This window comes from Amborella trichopoda, chromosome 12, assembly GCF_054954075.1.
Source record: "Amborella trichopoda isolate Santa Cruz 75 chromosome 12, AtrichopodaSantaCruz75HAP2 v2.0, whole genome shotgun sequence".
NCBI classification, from domain to species: domain Eukaryota; kingdom Viridiplantae; phylum Streptophyta; class Magnoliopsida; order Amborellales; family Amborellaceae; genus Amborella; species Amborella trichopoda.
The window spans coordinates 31,962,859-31,977,631 of record NC_142347.1 but is presented as its reverse complement, the minus strand read 5'-3'; the positions used below and the strand labels follow the sequence as shown (position 1 = coordinate 31,977,631).

Here is a 14,773-nt window from a genome sequence, read left to right as displayed (position 1 = left end):
CTTGGACCATGGGTGATGGGAGCGGGGATCTATTTCGAAATGGAACTGGATTCAACTGATGGATTAAACATGGTCTCCCGTTTCTGAGAGAGAGATCCCAAATTCGAAAAAACGAGGTCCCTACAAGATCCCTTGCAGGAACCATGGGATTGAGGTTCCGGAGCGATATCATCACTTTATCCACATGGTTCCCTTAAGTTTATCCACATAACTATGGGCTTTTCTACACGGCCGTCAATGTATATCCCAGGTTTTTCTCTCCACCCAAAAATAATCTAACCAACCTGGCCTATTCTAAATAGTTGGTTCTATCAAATTTGACTGTGGTGATTTGGGCTCTCGATGACTCTATATTTGATGCTTGTAGAGACATTGTCTATTGTAGTTAAGATCCAGTTACACCCTTAGATCTTAATCAGCAATTGAGATCAAGTTACACCCTTTGATCTCTTCAAATAAGAGGTTTTACATATTTGGTTACACCCTCAGATTTGATCATACTCCTTTTTTTTTTCCAAAAAAACATAAAAAAACAACACTAACAGTACTTCTTTATTTGGGCACAAACCCTAATCCATCCAACAACTAGGTTTTCGAATAATTACTTAATCGGCATCTGGACTCATAAAAAAAAAAATTACCTCCATTGGCATAGATATTGTCGGAAAAAAAAGTTTTGGTTTTAGGGCATGATGATGCCATCTAACCCAAAGGATGACATCATCCCTAAACCCAGTTCCGTGCACCTTTTTGAAGATTGATTCCCTGCTACAATTCCATCATTACTGATCGTTTGGCTTTGATACCAAGTTGAGATTAAGTAGAGAAGAAAACAATTTGGTAGGATCTAGAGAGAAAGAGAACAAAAAAAATAACGATGATGATGATGAAGAGGAAGAAGGGAGAGGGAGAGACACGTGTGAGAGATAAAGAGATTGAGAGAGAAAGTAAGTGGCTTAGAGGTCACAAGTGACCTCTACCCCTCTTATAACATTAAGTAATAACCCTAATTACAATTTATGGACAATATAGTCCTTGTTTAGAGAATAAGATAAATAAGGACTAAACAAAAGAGAAATGACAGTTCTGTCCATCGAATACAATAAAGCTTAATCTTTTTATTTCCAATAAGCCCAGGTTGCCACTAGAGATACCATTGGGATTCTACTTCACAACTTCTGAGGTTGGGTTCCGTCTTATTGGCCTACTATTTAGTGCTGCCTTTGATCTCACAATATTGTTCTTGTGGTACTCAAAATCTGCAACTGAGAACCCTCAAAATGCTTCTCTTGAATGAGCTCACAAGGTAACCGTGGTGTTGAGTAGCTCCTTGTTCAATGCAACTCCTGTATTTTGTCCCTAAACCAACACCTATTATTTAGCCAGATTGTTGAAATAGTCACCAATAATGTCAGGCTGAATAGCAACAAACCCATTTTTGGCAGTGGTGGGGGAAACCACTGCCTGAACAGAGAGTCTATGGAATTGGGTTGTGCCCATCCTTTGTCAAATGTCTAGAAGACCAAATCTGACTAGCAAGAGGGCAGTGCAAGAATAGGTGGCTTTCCTTTTTATAGCGCTAGTGTTATACATTAGTCATATATTTGGTAATGGCATCCACAACTAATGAAATGGTCTACAGTTGACACGATGTCCAGAAGCACCAGCCACACAAACATCTTAATTTGTTGTGGGGGGGGGGGGGTTGAGTACTCATCTCATGCATTTAAGAACTATTTAGTAACAGATTGAGCAACAAATTTCTTGTCTATATACTCTAAAGCAAAATGGAGCAGCAGAACGAAAGTGCCACCATATTAGTGGGCAATTGATTTTCACACGACCATTTATGTCATAAATCGATTGCCCAATAACATTTTAATAGCCGAACTCCTTGTGATATGTGTTATGGCAAGCATGCAGATTATTCATTTCTTTGATCTTTTGGATGTCCATCTTTGTTCATATAGACCGGAGTCAAAGCAAGAAACTTTCTCCAAAACTTGCATTTTTGTTAGACCGGAAGATGGTTTTATAGGCTATCGTTGTTACAGCCCTAGACTTAAATGTGTTCTTATCTCAAGAAATGCCACCTGTGATCAAATGATGATGTGCAATCCAGTTGGGAAAGATGTTGTGGGCAGCAAATGGGTGTACAAAATAAAATACAAGTCAGATGAAAGTATCAAGCGATTTAAAGCTCGATTAGTGGCAAGATCGAACACATAAGCTGAATACAAACCATTGGCTAGTGCTATAGCAAAGATTTCTTGGATTCAGAACCTGATTATATCACTTGGATATAAGGTGCATTGCTCAACAATTTATTGTGATAAACAAAGTGCACAAGCTATTGGAGCTAATCCTATTTTTCATGGTCGCACTAAATGCATTGACATCGATTATCATTTTATAAATGATATGATGGAAGAAGAGGCAATTCAAATAAAAATATTGGGACCAAGAGAAGCTGCGGATATCTTCACCAAAGGACTCACAAGTGGACCACTTGATTTTCTAAAAGACAAAATGTACATGTTTGAACACGATATACAATTTGAGGAGGCTTGTTACGAATATGCTCTGAAAGATATTGTGTTTTGTATCATGATGTCATATTTGTTACAGCCAATGGCATACTTGTATATATTAATGTAAGAGGCACCCCCTGCCTTGTTAGAATCTAAGGGGGGTTTTCATGCACTTCTCTCGCCCTTGGTCTCTCACTTTTTCTCTCCACGCCAAGATTTTCTATCACTCAAGTTCTCCTTTTGGTCTTGGGCACACACTCTTTTCCCATCTAGCTAAACGGAACCTTTGGTTCACAGTTGAACCGCCCACCCCCTCCCCCAAGGAGAATAAATTTCTTCATGAGTTTCTTTATTTGGTTTGACCAAGTAGAATGTAGAGAACAATGATATAATATAATGGGAAGTTGGGAGAGGGTAGATTAGATTGGGGTAATCCTCCCATCGATAGATATAAACCTTGCCTTCCATGCGGCCAGCTTGTACTTGAATCTTTCTATCAGTCCATAATGCTTAAATGGCTTGCTTATACACAAAATCAAACCAAGATATTTCCTTGGCATTTGATCTATTCCACAGCCAGCTATCCCACAAATGCATTTAGCTTTGATAAACATTACTCTTGAGTCACTTCTTTGAAAATTATGTTATGAAACATAGGTTATCTGAATATAGTTTCCACTCCTAAATTCCGTGTGCAAGCCCTATGGAAGTTATATAATAATCTGAATGTTTTATCCAATTTTACTTTTATATTTCGTTTTGGATATTTTTGTTTTCTAAATGACTGGGATGTCTAACGAGTCAAGCAACCTAAATTCTGATTGTCTTGTCCAGCCATCCTTCTCTTCGTGTGGCATATATTGATGAAGTTGAGGAAAGAGAAGGTGGCCAAGTACAGAAGGTCTACTATTCTGTTTTGGTTAAAGCTGTTGACAATCTTGACCAGGTAATTGTCCTGACATTCTTAACAGCAATTGCAATGACCTCCAGTATTATTGCAATCACTCATTATTGTTTGCTTTTTTCAATGAAACAGGAAATCTACCGTATAAAGTTGCCAGGATCTGCAAAGATAGGGGAAGGCAAGCCAGAAAATCAAAACCATGCAATCGTTTTTACTCGTGGGGAAGCTCTTCAGACTATTGACATGAACCAGGTGCATACTGAAGACTTAGAAGCATAGAGAGGTTTTGTGCAGCAGAGTTCATTTGCCCTTAGAATGAGCTTTATCGATATAATTTTCATTCATATTCCTAGGATAATTACTTGGAAGAGGCTTTCAAAATGCGGAATCTCTTGGAAGAGTTCAATGAAGATCATGGAGTTCGCTCGCCAACAATTCTTGGTGTTCGGGAACACATTTTCACAGGAAGGTGGGTTTGAATTTCATACTGTTTATTGAAAAGAATCAGGCGCTGATGAGTATCCCTAATGAAAATCTAAAATGAGGATTGAGCTAATGAGAACTGATACTCTTGCTTTGCACCTGTAGTGTGTCATCTTTGGCGTGGTTCATGTCAAACCAGGAGACGAGTTTTGTCACTATTGGTCAAAGGGTACTTGCAAACCCATTGAAGTAAGTTCTCTCACTTAGGACATAGGATTAATCAAATTTGTGCTAGTCTAGATTTTATGATGTTTCCAGGATGAGTAGCCATATGTCATGAGTTCTCGTCACAACTTCATATTAGTTATTTAATCGTGGAATCGTGAATAAGGAAACACTAAGATGTTGCTGAATTGATGTTTCTTCTGAATCAACATTTGAGTGTAATCTTAAACACAAGCAAATACCTAGAAAAATGTTATATTTTGGCATTATGGCTCGGCAGTTTTCCTTCAAGTTTGAATTTTACGTCCAGAATTTGGTCACTGTCGCCCAATTTCACATGAAATTTGAAACATTTTGTCTTTTAATAATCAGCATTCTACTCCCAAATTTTATCCCATTTGAGTGCAAAATCTGAAAGTTTGATTTCATCTTCCCGCTTTATCCTTCACATTCCAGTATTTTGAATGTTGCAATGAACTGATGCTGTGAGGCTCTCTTTTGTGGTTGTTCCAGGGTCCGATTCCACTATGGTCATCCAGATGTGTTTGATAGGATCTTTCACATTACGAGAGGTGGAATCAGCAAAGCTTCCCGGGGAATCAATCTAAGTGAGGATATTTTTGCAGGTAATAAAGTATTATCTCTCTCTGAGTGCTCCATGAATTTGTATAATCCCTCAAATTAATGCCCTTATTTCCACTCAGTGACCAAAATTTATAACTTAAATTTGTAGGTTTCAACTCCACACTGAGGCGGGGCAATGTCACCCACCATGAGTACATCCAAGTTGGGAAAGGACGTGATGTGGGTCTTAATCAAATCTCACTCTTTGAAGCAAAGGTAGCCTGTGGAAATGGAGAGCAGATACTGAGTAGAGACATTTATCGCTTGGGCCATCGTTTTGATATGTTTCGCATGCTATCTTGTTACTTCACCACTGTTGGATTTTATGTCAGCTCCATGGTTAGCCGTCTATCCTTCTCTCTTCTTCACTGTTACACCATTACCTGCTAGCTTGCTATGTAGCTCTAGTCATCTTACGCTAAAAACATGATCCTCGTAATTTAGAGGTTAATTGCATAGAGGATATGCAACAATTGCTACATAATGGAGTTGATTGGTAGATTTTGTTCTATATTATTGATTGGGATGGGTGGGCTCAGAGTTGATGTGACATTTGCATCGAGACCCCTAGTTTACAGAATGAGAAATGCATGTAAGTAGGAAAAGTTTTCTGTACATGATCATGTACCAGCTGGGGAGAGTTCAGGACCCTCAGGTTGCTTCAGGAATGATATGGACTAGCTGGTTCTTTATGGCATCTAAGAATGAGAACACTGCAATTTCTTTCCTGCTATTTTTGGATAACATGTACTATCTATCTGTATAACTAAACACCACTACCTACCAGTATGCATGGTTTCTTAGTGGAGGCTATATTTTCTGGACTACATGCAGACAATTAAGTCAGACTACTTTTGCTGCCTTCTCACGATTCTCATTTTTATCCCATGTAATATCAGAAGTATACACCACCTATATATAAATCACACTCTAAAAAATGGCAAATTCGCTCAATATATTAAACCTAACCATTTTTTTTATTGTTTGAACTCATCTGATCTTTAACTTTCATGTGACCACCCAAAATACACAAGTTTTCTCCTTTGTTTTATTTATGATAGTTGATCAACATCTGTATCACTGTAGGGTTCACTTTTCTCTGTTAAGTTTTTTTGTGCATCATACGGGATAACAACTAGTGTTTAATGGTGTGCAGTTGGTGGTCATCATTGTTTATGTCTTCCTCTATGGAAAATTGTACTTATCACTGAGCGGGCTGGAGAAGTCACTTGTGAAGGTGGCCAAGTCAAGGGGAAACAACCCACTAGAGGCAGCTTTGGCCTCACAGTCCCTTGTCCAAATTGGATTGCTTATGTCACTGCCCATGGTGATGGAGATTGGGCTAGAGAGAGGTTTCAGGACTGCTCTAAGTGACATTGTGATCATGCAATTGCAGCTTGCCGCTGTCTTCTTCACCTTCTCTCTAGGCACCAAGACGCACTATTTTGGTCGCACAGTGCTTCATGGAGGGGCCAAGTATAGGGCAACTGGCCGTGGTTTCGTGGTGCGCCATGAGAAGTTCACTGAGAACTACAGGCTCTATTCGAGAAGTCACTTTGTTAAAGGACTTGAGCTTATGGTCCTGCTTCTTGTGTACATGATCTATGGATCAGTGGCCACTGACTTCTCTTCTTATGTGCTTCTCACTGTGTCGATGTGGTTTCTGGTGGTTTCATGGCTTTTTGCTCCATTTTCGTTCAACCCATCAGGATTTGAGTGGCAAAAGATTGTGGAGGATTGGGATGATTGGACCAAGTGGATTAGTAGCAGAGGGGGAATTGGTGTGCCAGCAACCAAGAGTTGGGAGTCTTGGTGGGATGAGGAGCAAGAGCATCTGCAATACACAGGGTTTATGGGGCGACTTTGGGAGATAGTCCTTTCGTTTCGCTTCTTCCTCTACCAGTATGGCATTGTGTACCACCTCCATGTTTCCAATGGAAACACCAGCATAGTGGTAGGAACCTGTCGCTTGTGTTTATCTGATTTAGATCTGTGGGTGTGTGTGCACATTCGTGCGTGTGCATGTGTGTGTGCATGCGTGTGTGTGTGTATATGTTTGTGTGTGTGTATGTTTGAGAGAGAGAGAGAGAGAGAGAGAGAGAGAGAGCTATTTCCTCACTGTGCACTTCTTTTTAGGCTATTATGTTGCTTTTTTTTTTTTCTTGTGATAGTTTATTGGTTCGCTTGTGTTAGTAGAAAGATTTAGCAAACTTTTGATGAAGTCATGGAAATACCAGAATGTTATCAAAATACAAGAGGTCATTTTTGTGTCTTTTTCCTAAGGACTATTCATTTTCAAATGGATTGCTACTAAATGAATTCAAAGGTGGGAAAAGAAGCGGATTGTTCTCTAGTCTGGACATTTATTACTCTATTTATGCGTTTTCCACAGTAACAGAGCAGCTTTTCTCACTGCAATCTATTTCACTTAGCAATCAGGTCTATTTTATTCAAAATGCGTGATACTGTTGGTTAAGAAGATTGCAACATCCTTTTTGTGTGGCTATTATAGTGATCATCCTGTATAATCTAATTTCTTTATAACTTTCCCTTCTTATAGGTGTATGGTCTGTCTTGGCTCGTTATTCTTGCTGTGATGTTGATCTTAAAGGTTGGTATCTACTTGTGATAGTGCTGATTTTAACGTTATTTGTTACTTATGTTTCACAGATTTTATAGATTTTTGTAGTTTGTGAAACAAATTTTCTATATTAAATAGATCAGTAAAGCAATCACTATATTAAACAATTCCTTTCCTACAGGTGGTATCAATGGGAAGGAAGAAGTTCAGTGCAGATTTCCAGCTGATGTTCAGGCTCCTTAAGCTGTTTCTATTTATTGGCTCAGTAGGAACCCTTGGGGTTCTGTTCGCCTTCCTTAACCTCACAGTTGGGGATCTTTTTGCCAGCATTTTGGCTTTCATGCCAACAGGGTGGGCTATATTACAGGTATTCATCTGTTGCTAAATGACACGGGCTAACTATGCATATCTAGCTGTAAAATTATTTACCATGTTTATCAAATATCCTACCTGTTATTCCAGATTCCCACACAACCACTTACCATTTAAACTTGAAATTTGTGTTGAACCATCTGGTCTTGGAATGCTAAGTGTTTCAAGGAATTAATAGATACCAAAATGTTCAATGCATTTATTTGGCATGCAAACAGAGGTTTTCTAGTGATGTTTATTGATCATTCAAATGCTTCAGATAATTAGATGCGAATATATGTGGTTCATTTTGTACTTACTTTGCTTCAACATTGATCCAAATTGCAACTAGGTATATGTGGTACATTTTTCTTTTTGGGTATATGTGGTACATTTGTTTAACTTTTACTCATTTCAAATGTGCATCTAAAATTATTTCTTGATTTGAATTCTTTTCAAAACATCTTATCTTAATCAAGTACACTTACCCCGACATGGCATTCTAGTCCCACCAGGAAATTGGTTTCTTTGGCAATTAGGCATAATTTTTTGCTCTTATGGCTCTTTTTCCAGTGCTATTACTGTATATGATATTCTTCTAGTTAATGTATGTCCCATAGTTCCCTCCCACGGTTGGATATTTCCCTATCAGTTATTTAATCAATTTCAAAAGTCTCCTTGATTCTCTTGGATCATTCAAATGCTTCAAATAACTCTTAAAAGGACGGCTTTTTTGATTCTTCTTCTCTCACCTGCCTTTTTCAGAAGGGCTTTTGTACTTTGAGCTTTCCGCTTTGTCGTTAGCCTCTCTTCTTTACGCTTTATATCCTTTTATCCGTATAATTAAAGGTTAACTTTCTAAAAAAAAAAGTCTCGTTAGAAAAGATTCTATACCAGTCCTTCAAGTTGGTGAATCAAGGAATCATATTATCTATAGAGTAAATCCATTTGCAATGGCCCCTGCTTTTATCTGACTTCATAATCAAGAGGCTGGAAGCTGTTGCTCTTCCCATAGAATTCAGTGTACATGATTGAATCATCTGTAGACTACTTGTGAATCATGAAAGATGCACTCCGGTGTTCCGGTTGGAGTGATTGACAAATTTGATGTCGGATGGGGTTTAAATGTGCCAGCCATTGCAAATGTGATCTCCTTCAGGAAATCTATCATAGAGATGGATTTTAGATAAATTCACAGGTAGATAATCTCGACCACGATCATGATTCTGAAATACAAAAAAGAACTTTAAAATAGACTATTTTAAACTTTCGTTTTCGATTGTCCATTTTAATTTCATCACAGATAATCAGATCTCAACTATTTTTTTATCTGTAAAATCATGGATCTCAAAATGAAATGCATCTAGAATGACTTAGGAAGCTTAATCCTTCTGTCTTGGAAGGGGACCGAATTTGAATGGATGTATCTGGAATGCACCATAAAATGTTTTTTGTTTGATCTTCCATCACTGATAATGTCAGTTTTATAAATGTGTCATCCCAACTGGAATACCTACGTAAAGACTATCTGCACACTTGCATAGGGAAAATGAGGAAAACCACGTGTACAAGTACACCAGTACGCAACACTCACCCAGTTGCATATTAGCTGAGTCACATGCAAAAGCACATACATGCACATATGCATGCGTATGTAACTACCTTTTCATTTGCATGTATAGATATATATTATATGCATGTATGTATGATTGGGTAGGCAGGTGGATGGATGGATGGATGCATGCATGTCTGTGATGTATACATGTGTGTTTGCCTAAGATGTTTCTCATCTTTCAAACATGTTAATGATTATCAATACTGGTATTCATAGCTTGCTTCTATTCGTGTCCCGGTCTTTGCAGATTGCACAGGCATGCAGGCCAGTGATGAAGGCTTTCGGTCTATGGGGCTCAGTGAAAGCCCTTGCAAGGGGTTATGAGTACCTCATGGGCCTCATCATCTTTACACCAGTTGTTGTTCTCGCATGGTTCCCCTTTGTCTCAGAGTTCCAAACTAGGCTTCTATTCAACCAAGCATTCAGCAGAGGCCTCCAAATTTCACGTATTCTGTCCGGTGGGAAGAAGCAAAACTAAAAAATCATATAGAAGAATTTAGGTCTTCGAAATGTCTTTTCTTTTTTCCTGTTTATTATTAGATGGGAAAAGTCCAACCAGAAGGAAACCTGTGTATTTTGAAAAGGAAGATGCTGTTAAATTGTAAAATAGCGTTCTTTTTTGTAGATTTGTGAAGCCATTGTTCTCAGTTGAACATTCCATCTCTATATACGCATACATCACTTATTATTATTTTACCATGGAGTTTCTTTTTCCCCTTGTATTGGACAAGTTGGGGTAATGCTTTTTCTCCACCATTCTAGAAACATTGAATATATCTTAGGTCAATTTTGAACATTGAATATATCTTAGGTCAATTTTGAAACCGATAACAACAAACAAGCCTGTTTTTCAAGATTAAATATTATATACTCGTATTGTGGCGCAGGAAGTTTAACTTGTCCATTGTCAAGCAATAAACGCACATGCATAAAGCCTCCTCTCACTAAATACTTCCAACCAGAAAATTCAAAGTCAGTCACAAAATATCAATCCTTTGGGAGTGTGGGGCGGCTTTCTAGAGAGAGAGAGAGAGAAAGAGAGAGGGAGAGAGAGAGGAGCAATCACTATGGCAAAAGTAATCATAGCTCAACCACTATGGAAAAGTAATCACAGCTCATTCCACTTATCTTTTGACTTTCTTGTCACTTCTCTCACTCTTTCTTGTGGATTGCATAATACATTAGATAAAAAATTCTACCATGGCTATCGATAAACACACCATACAAATGCAACGAAGAGATCCAACAAGACAGACATGTATTAGGTAGAACCCATGTTGAATATTCTAACCATTTTGTGTTTAGCGTGTTTCCTATATAAAGCACCTTTCCCACACGTCAACTTCTTCACCCAACTTTAACCATGGCTAGCTGGAGAAGAGTGGTTTTTGGGCTCATTCTTGTCCTATGTTTCTCAGGCGAATCCATCGTCTCTATGGCGGCCATTAAAGCAGCTTACTGGCCTTCATGGACCAATTCTTATCGACCCCCATCGTCCATAGACACAAACTACTTCACGCACCTCTACTATGCCTTCTTAGAGATGGACCCCCTCACTTTCAAGCTCAGGATTTCACCAAATGAAAGTGTCTTGCTATCGGAATTCACCGCTGGGATCAAGCAGCGGGACCCACGAGTCAAAACCCTGGTTTCGATTGGAGGAGGCGGTAGCAACTCGACTGCCTTTGCCCTCATGGCCTCCTCAAAGCCTTCTCGAAAAATTTTCATTGATTCTACAGTCGAAGTTGCTCGAAAGTTTGGCTTACATGGCCTTGACCTTGACTGGGAATTCCCAGCTAACCCAAATGAGATGGCCAGCCTCGCCAAACTCTTCTTTGAGTGGAGGGGAGCCATTGAGGCCGAGGCATACTCGTCTCGAAGGCCCCGCCTCTTGTTGACGGCTGCAGTGTACTTCTCTCCCAAGTTCTTCCTCTCTGATACCCCTCGGTCTTACCCAAGCAAAGCCATAAAATACCACTTGGATTGGGTTAACGCTATGTGCTTTGACTACAGAGGCTCATGGGACACATCAAAGACTGGAGCTCATGCTGCTCTTTATGATCCTAAGAGCAACATTAGCACGAGCTATGGCATTGATGCGTGGGTAAGGTCAGGGGTCCCTCAAAGTAAGTTGGTGATGGGATTGCCACTTTATGGGCGCACTTGGAAGTTGAAAGACCCCAATGTGCATGGGATAGGGGCACCAGCGGTTGGGGTAGGCCCCGGGGATACTGGGGTTTTGACTTATACCGAGGTGGTGCAGTTCAAGAGTGCCAACAATGGTACTGTAGTGTATGATAGGACCACTGTCTCTACGTATTTGTATGCAGGGGATTCTTGGGTCGGTTATGATGATGCTCAGTCGACTGTTGGCAAGATCCGGTTTGCTATTACCCGACATATCCGCGGCTACTTTTTCTGGGCAGTTAGCTACGATCAGGACTGGGAGATATCTAGACAAGGTGTGTGAGCTTCAATGACTGTCTCTATCTCTCTATTCTTCCTTTCTTTATGGGCTTTTGGGAATTTGAGAGTACACACTTGATGAGGCTCCTCAGATTTGAAAATCTGAACTGTTTTTCTTAGAACTGAACCATAAAAATTGTTGAAGTTTTTAGTCTTTTTGAACTGCGAATCAAGTAGCTCAAACCTCCATACACCTGCAGAGTGAACCCACATGCTAGGTTTTGTTTTTCAGGCACAGAGATATCTGCTCTTAATGGACCAAATTATTTTTTATTTTCTAATCTTTAGGGCGTGTTTGATTGGTGGAACTTTTTGGGAGTGGGAGACCCAAGTTCTACCAATCAAGCCTCTCATGTTTGTTATGGGGCGTGGAAGCCGAAATATGGCAGCTGCCTCCCCAAAAAAAAGATACAAAGGTAGACAAAAATTCGAACTGACCAGCTTTATCTGTGATGGTTCGCAGCTTCGGAGGCCTGGGGGCATCACTAGGAATTCCATTATTAGGAGTACGAAGAAGAATAAAAAGCATCGATCAAGATTCAAAAACCATTTTGAGAAATCAGAGCCATTGGGCTTTTTAGCCCTTCATGAGGTTTAAGTTGCAGGTTGTTTGTGGTCTTAGCTGACTATGTTCATGTTTAATTTGATTGAATCTCCATAGAAATGTGAAATTCCATGATGTACTGCATGAGAATAAATTGTAACCTTGTATTCAATCTATATGGGAATTTGGATTTTCCTGATGTATATTGTATGGAGCCACCAAGACTTCATTCGGAAATTTAGAAGATTTTGTGGTACCATGGTGCCAAATTGTATTTTTGATACCACGGCCAACATAATTAACCAAAATCTAAGGCTCTCAAACTTTTGACATAAAATTTAATCATATTGTCAATGATAATATTATCAAAATTCACCGTTTGTTTTGTTCAATTGCTAGGATATTAGAATTCCATGGAAATTAAAATCGTGAAAAATCATCTAACTTTTCTACGATTTCATTTCCACACCAAAACCTGGGTTTTTATTATCTTTTAATTTCCAAGGCCCTTGGATTCCACTTATTGGCCCCTTAACCCAAAACTTAGGGAGAGAGAAACTATTTCAAATCTTATGTTTTAGAGAGAGAAAGTATCTTAAAGTTTTAGAGAGAGAAACTATATTAAATTTTAGAGAGATAAACTACTTGAAATTTTTAAGAGAGAGAAATATCTCAAATTTTTGGAGCAAGAAGATGACATAAATCTTAAGTTTTAAAGAGAAAAAGTATCTTAAAATTTTAGAGAGAGAAACTAGATTAAATTGTAGGAAAATAAACTACTTGAATTTTTTTTGAGAGAAATATCTCAAATTTTAAAGTTTAGTTTATTTTTAAAATATTAGAGAGAGAAAAACTATATCCAAGTTTAGAGAGAAATTACTTGAAAATTTTTAGAATGACAAAATTTTAGAAAGAGAGAGATTACCTTAAATTTTAAGTTCTAGTGAGGGAAGCATCTTAAAATTTTTGAGATATTAACTATATCAAAATTTAGAGAAAAAAAACATCTAAGAGCCCCGTTTGGGTACCTGGATTGGACTCTCCAGGATAAGGCTATCTAGGTATTGGGCCATTATCTCTTATTTGGGTAAAACATTCACGCGTGGATAGCTGAATCCTGCAGAGTGGCTAATGCACGTTTTTTGGGCAAAAAAATGTAGAGAATGCTATTCCACCAAAATAGTTGGAATAGGGCTGGCTACCCACAGTTTTTTGGATTGCCTAATCCGCGTCCCATTCGAAATTTTGAATAAGGCTATCTCAAAAACGTTAAGAGATTGAAACTATCTCAAATTTTTTGGATAAAAACTATCTCAAATTTTAAGTTTTAGAGAAAGAAAGTATCTTAAAATTTTAGAAAGAAACTACCTGAAATTTTTAGAACGGAAACTATCTACAAAATTTTAGATTGAGAAACTATCTCAAATTGGAGTTTTAGAGAGAGAAAGTTTCTTTAAATTTTAGATAAAAAAAATACCTAAAACTTTTAGAGAGAGGAATTATATTAAAATTTTAGATAAAGTACTTGAAATTTTTTAAGAGAAACTATCTCAAAATTTTTAGATGGGGAAAGTAACCCAAATTTTAAGTTTTAAAGAGAGAAAGTACTTGAAAGTTTTTAGAGAGAAACACTCTTACAATTTTTCTAAAGAAATTATATCAATTTTTAAGTTTTATAGAGAGAAAATATTTTAAAATTTTAGAGAGAGAAACTAAATTAAATTTTAGATAGAGAAATGACCTCAAAATTTTTAGAGAGAAAGTATCTCAATATTTTTAGACAGAGAAACTATCTCAAATTTTAAGTTTTATAGAGAGAAAATATCTTAAAATTTTAGAGAGAAACTATATCAAATTTTAGATAAATGAAATACTAAATTTTTTTAGAGAGAGAAAGTATCTCAAAATTTTAGAGAGAGAAATTATTTAAAATTTTAAGTTTTAAAAAGAGGGAGAGTATTCAAATTTTAGAAAGGGAAATTTTTTCAAAATTTTTAGAGAGCTCTATCCCAAATTTTGAGTTTTAAAGAGAGAAAGTATATTAAAATTTTATAGAGAAAAGTTCTATCATTTGTTTCCAAACAATAGACACGGAGATGATTGTATCGAATAAATGAATTTTGTGTTGTATATCCAAACCAGATATTTGTAGAATATATGAAATAATCATTGATATTGGAAATTCGTAGATTTTTTTGGATTTCAAATATCCAAATATCCAAATTTCTTCCAATCCAAACATGCCCAAAAAGAATTGCACGAACTCTTTCATGATTTTCGTTGTGTGCCGCAATTGACTTATCTTACCTGAACTCTTTGTTAAGAATGAACACGACCGATTACGGTTATATATTTAAGGGAGAGCTTTCTATAAAACTTATATATTTCCCCTATTCTAGCGTTCATTATGAATGGAGGGCTAAGATTGCTTCAATCACAATGTCACGTCTCCACACTATTTTACTTTTAAATTTTTTTATAAACTATATTGACACCAAATTTTGCACGT

At 37.5% G+C, this 14,773-nt stretch overlaps 2 protein-coding genes across 9 annotated transcripts in view; both read left to right on the top strand.

The window, feature by feature from the left end:
• CALS5 (callose synthase 5) overlaps nt 1-9,966 on the top strand; it is a 50,638-nt gene extending 40,672 nt beyond the window's left edge. For 4 of the 8 annotated variants that reach the window (XM_011626000.3, XM_088853600.1, XM_088853601.1 and 1 more), the window contains 10 exons: nt 3,366-3,477; nt 3,568-3,687; nt 3,789-3,904; nt 4,024-4,107; nt 4,597-4,709; nt 4,817-5,046; nt 5,864-6,661; nt 7,268-7,318; nt 7,470-7,655; nt 9,502-9,966. In XM_011626000.3, coding sequence (XP_011624302.2) covers nt 3,366-3,477; nt 3,568-3,687; nt 3,789-3,904; nt 4,024-4,107; nt 4,597-4,709; nt 4,817-5,046; nt 5,864-6,661; nt 7,268-7,318; nt 7,470-7,655; nt 9,502-9,732 — 2,041 coding nt within the window. In that variant the 3' untranslated portion in view covers nt 9,733-9,966. Of the gene's footprint in view, nt 1-3,365; nt 3,688-3,788; nt 3,905-4,023; nt 4,108-4,596; nt 4,710-4,816; nt 5,047-5,863; nt 6,662-7,267; nt 7,319-7,469; nt 7,656-9,501 lie in introns of all 8 variants that reach the window. The other 4 variants (XM_088853595.1, XM_088853596.1, XM_088853598.1 and 1 more) reach the window with 1 other exon arrangement.
• Nucleotides 9,967-10,229: 263 nt separating this feature from the next.
• On the top strand, nt 10,230-12,467 carry LOC18436574 (class V chitinase CHIT5). Its single transcript, XM_006846792.4, has 2 exons — nt 10,230-11,716; nt 12,184-12,467. Exons 1-2 carry the CDS (start codon nt 10,618-10,620, stop codon nt 12,207-12,209), a joined length of 1,125 nt encoding a protein of 374 aa, XP_006846855.1. The 5' UTR covers nt 10,230-10,617; the 3' UTR covers nt 12,210-12,467.
• Nucleotides 12,468-14,773: the final 2,306 nt, after the last annotated feature.

Coding starts and splice junctions, on each gene's coding strand:
- LOC18436574 (XM_006846792.4), top strand. CDS start 10,618: ATGGCTAGCTGGAGAAGAGTGGTTTTTGGGCTCATTCTTGTCCTATGT. Junction 11,717..12,183: donor CTGGGAGATATCTAGACAAG/GTGTGTGAGCTT, acceptor GATGGTTCGCAG/CTTCGGAGGCCTGGGGGCAT.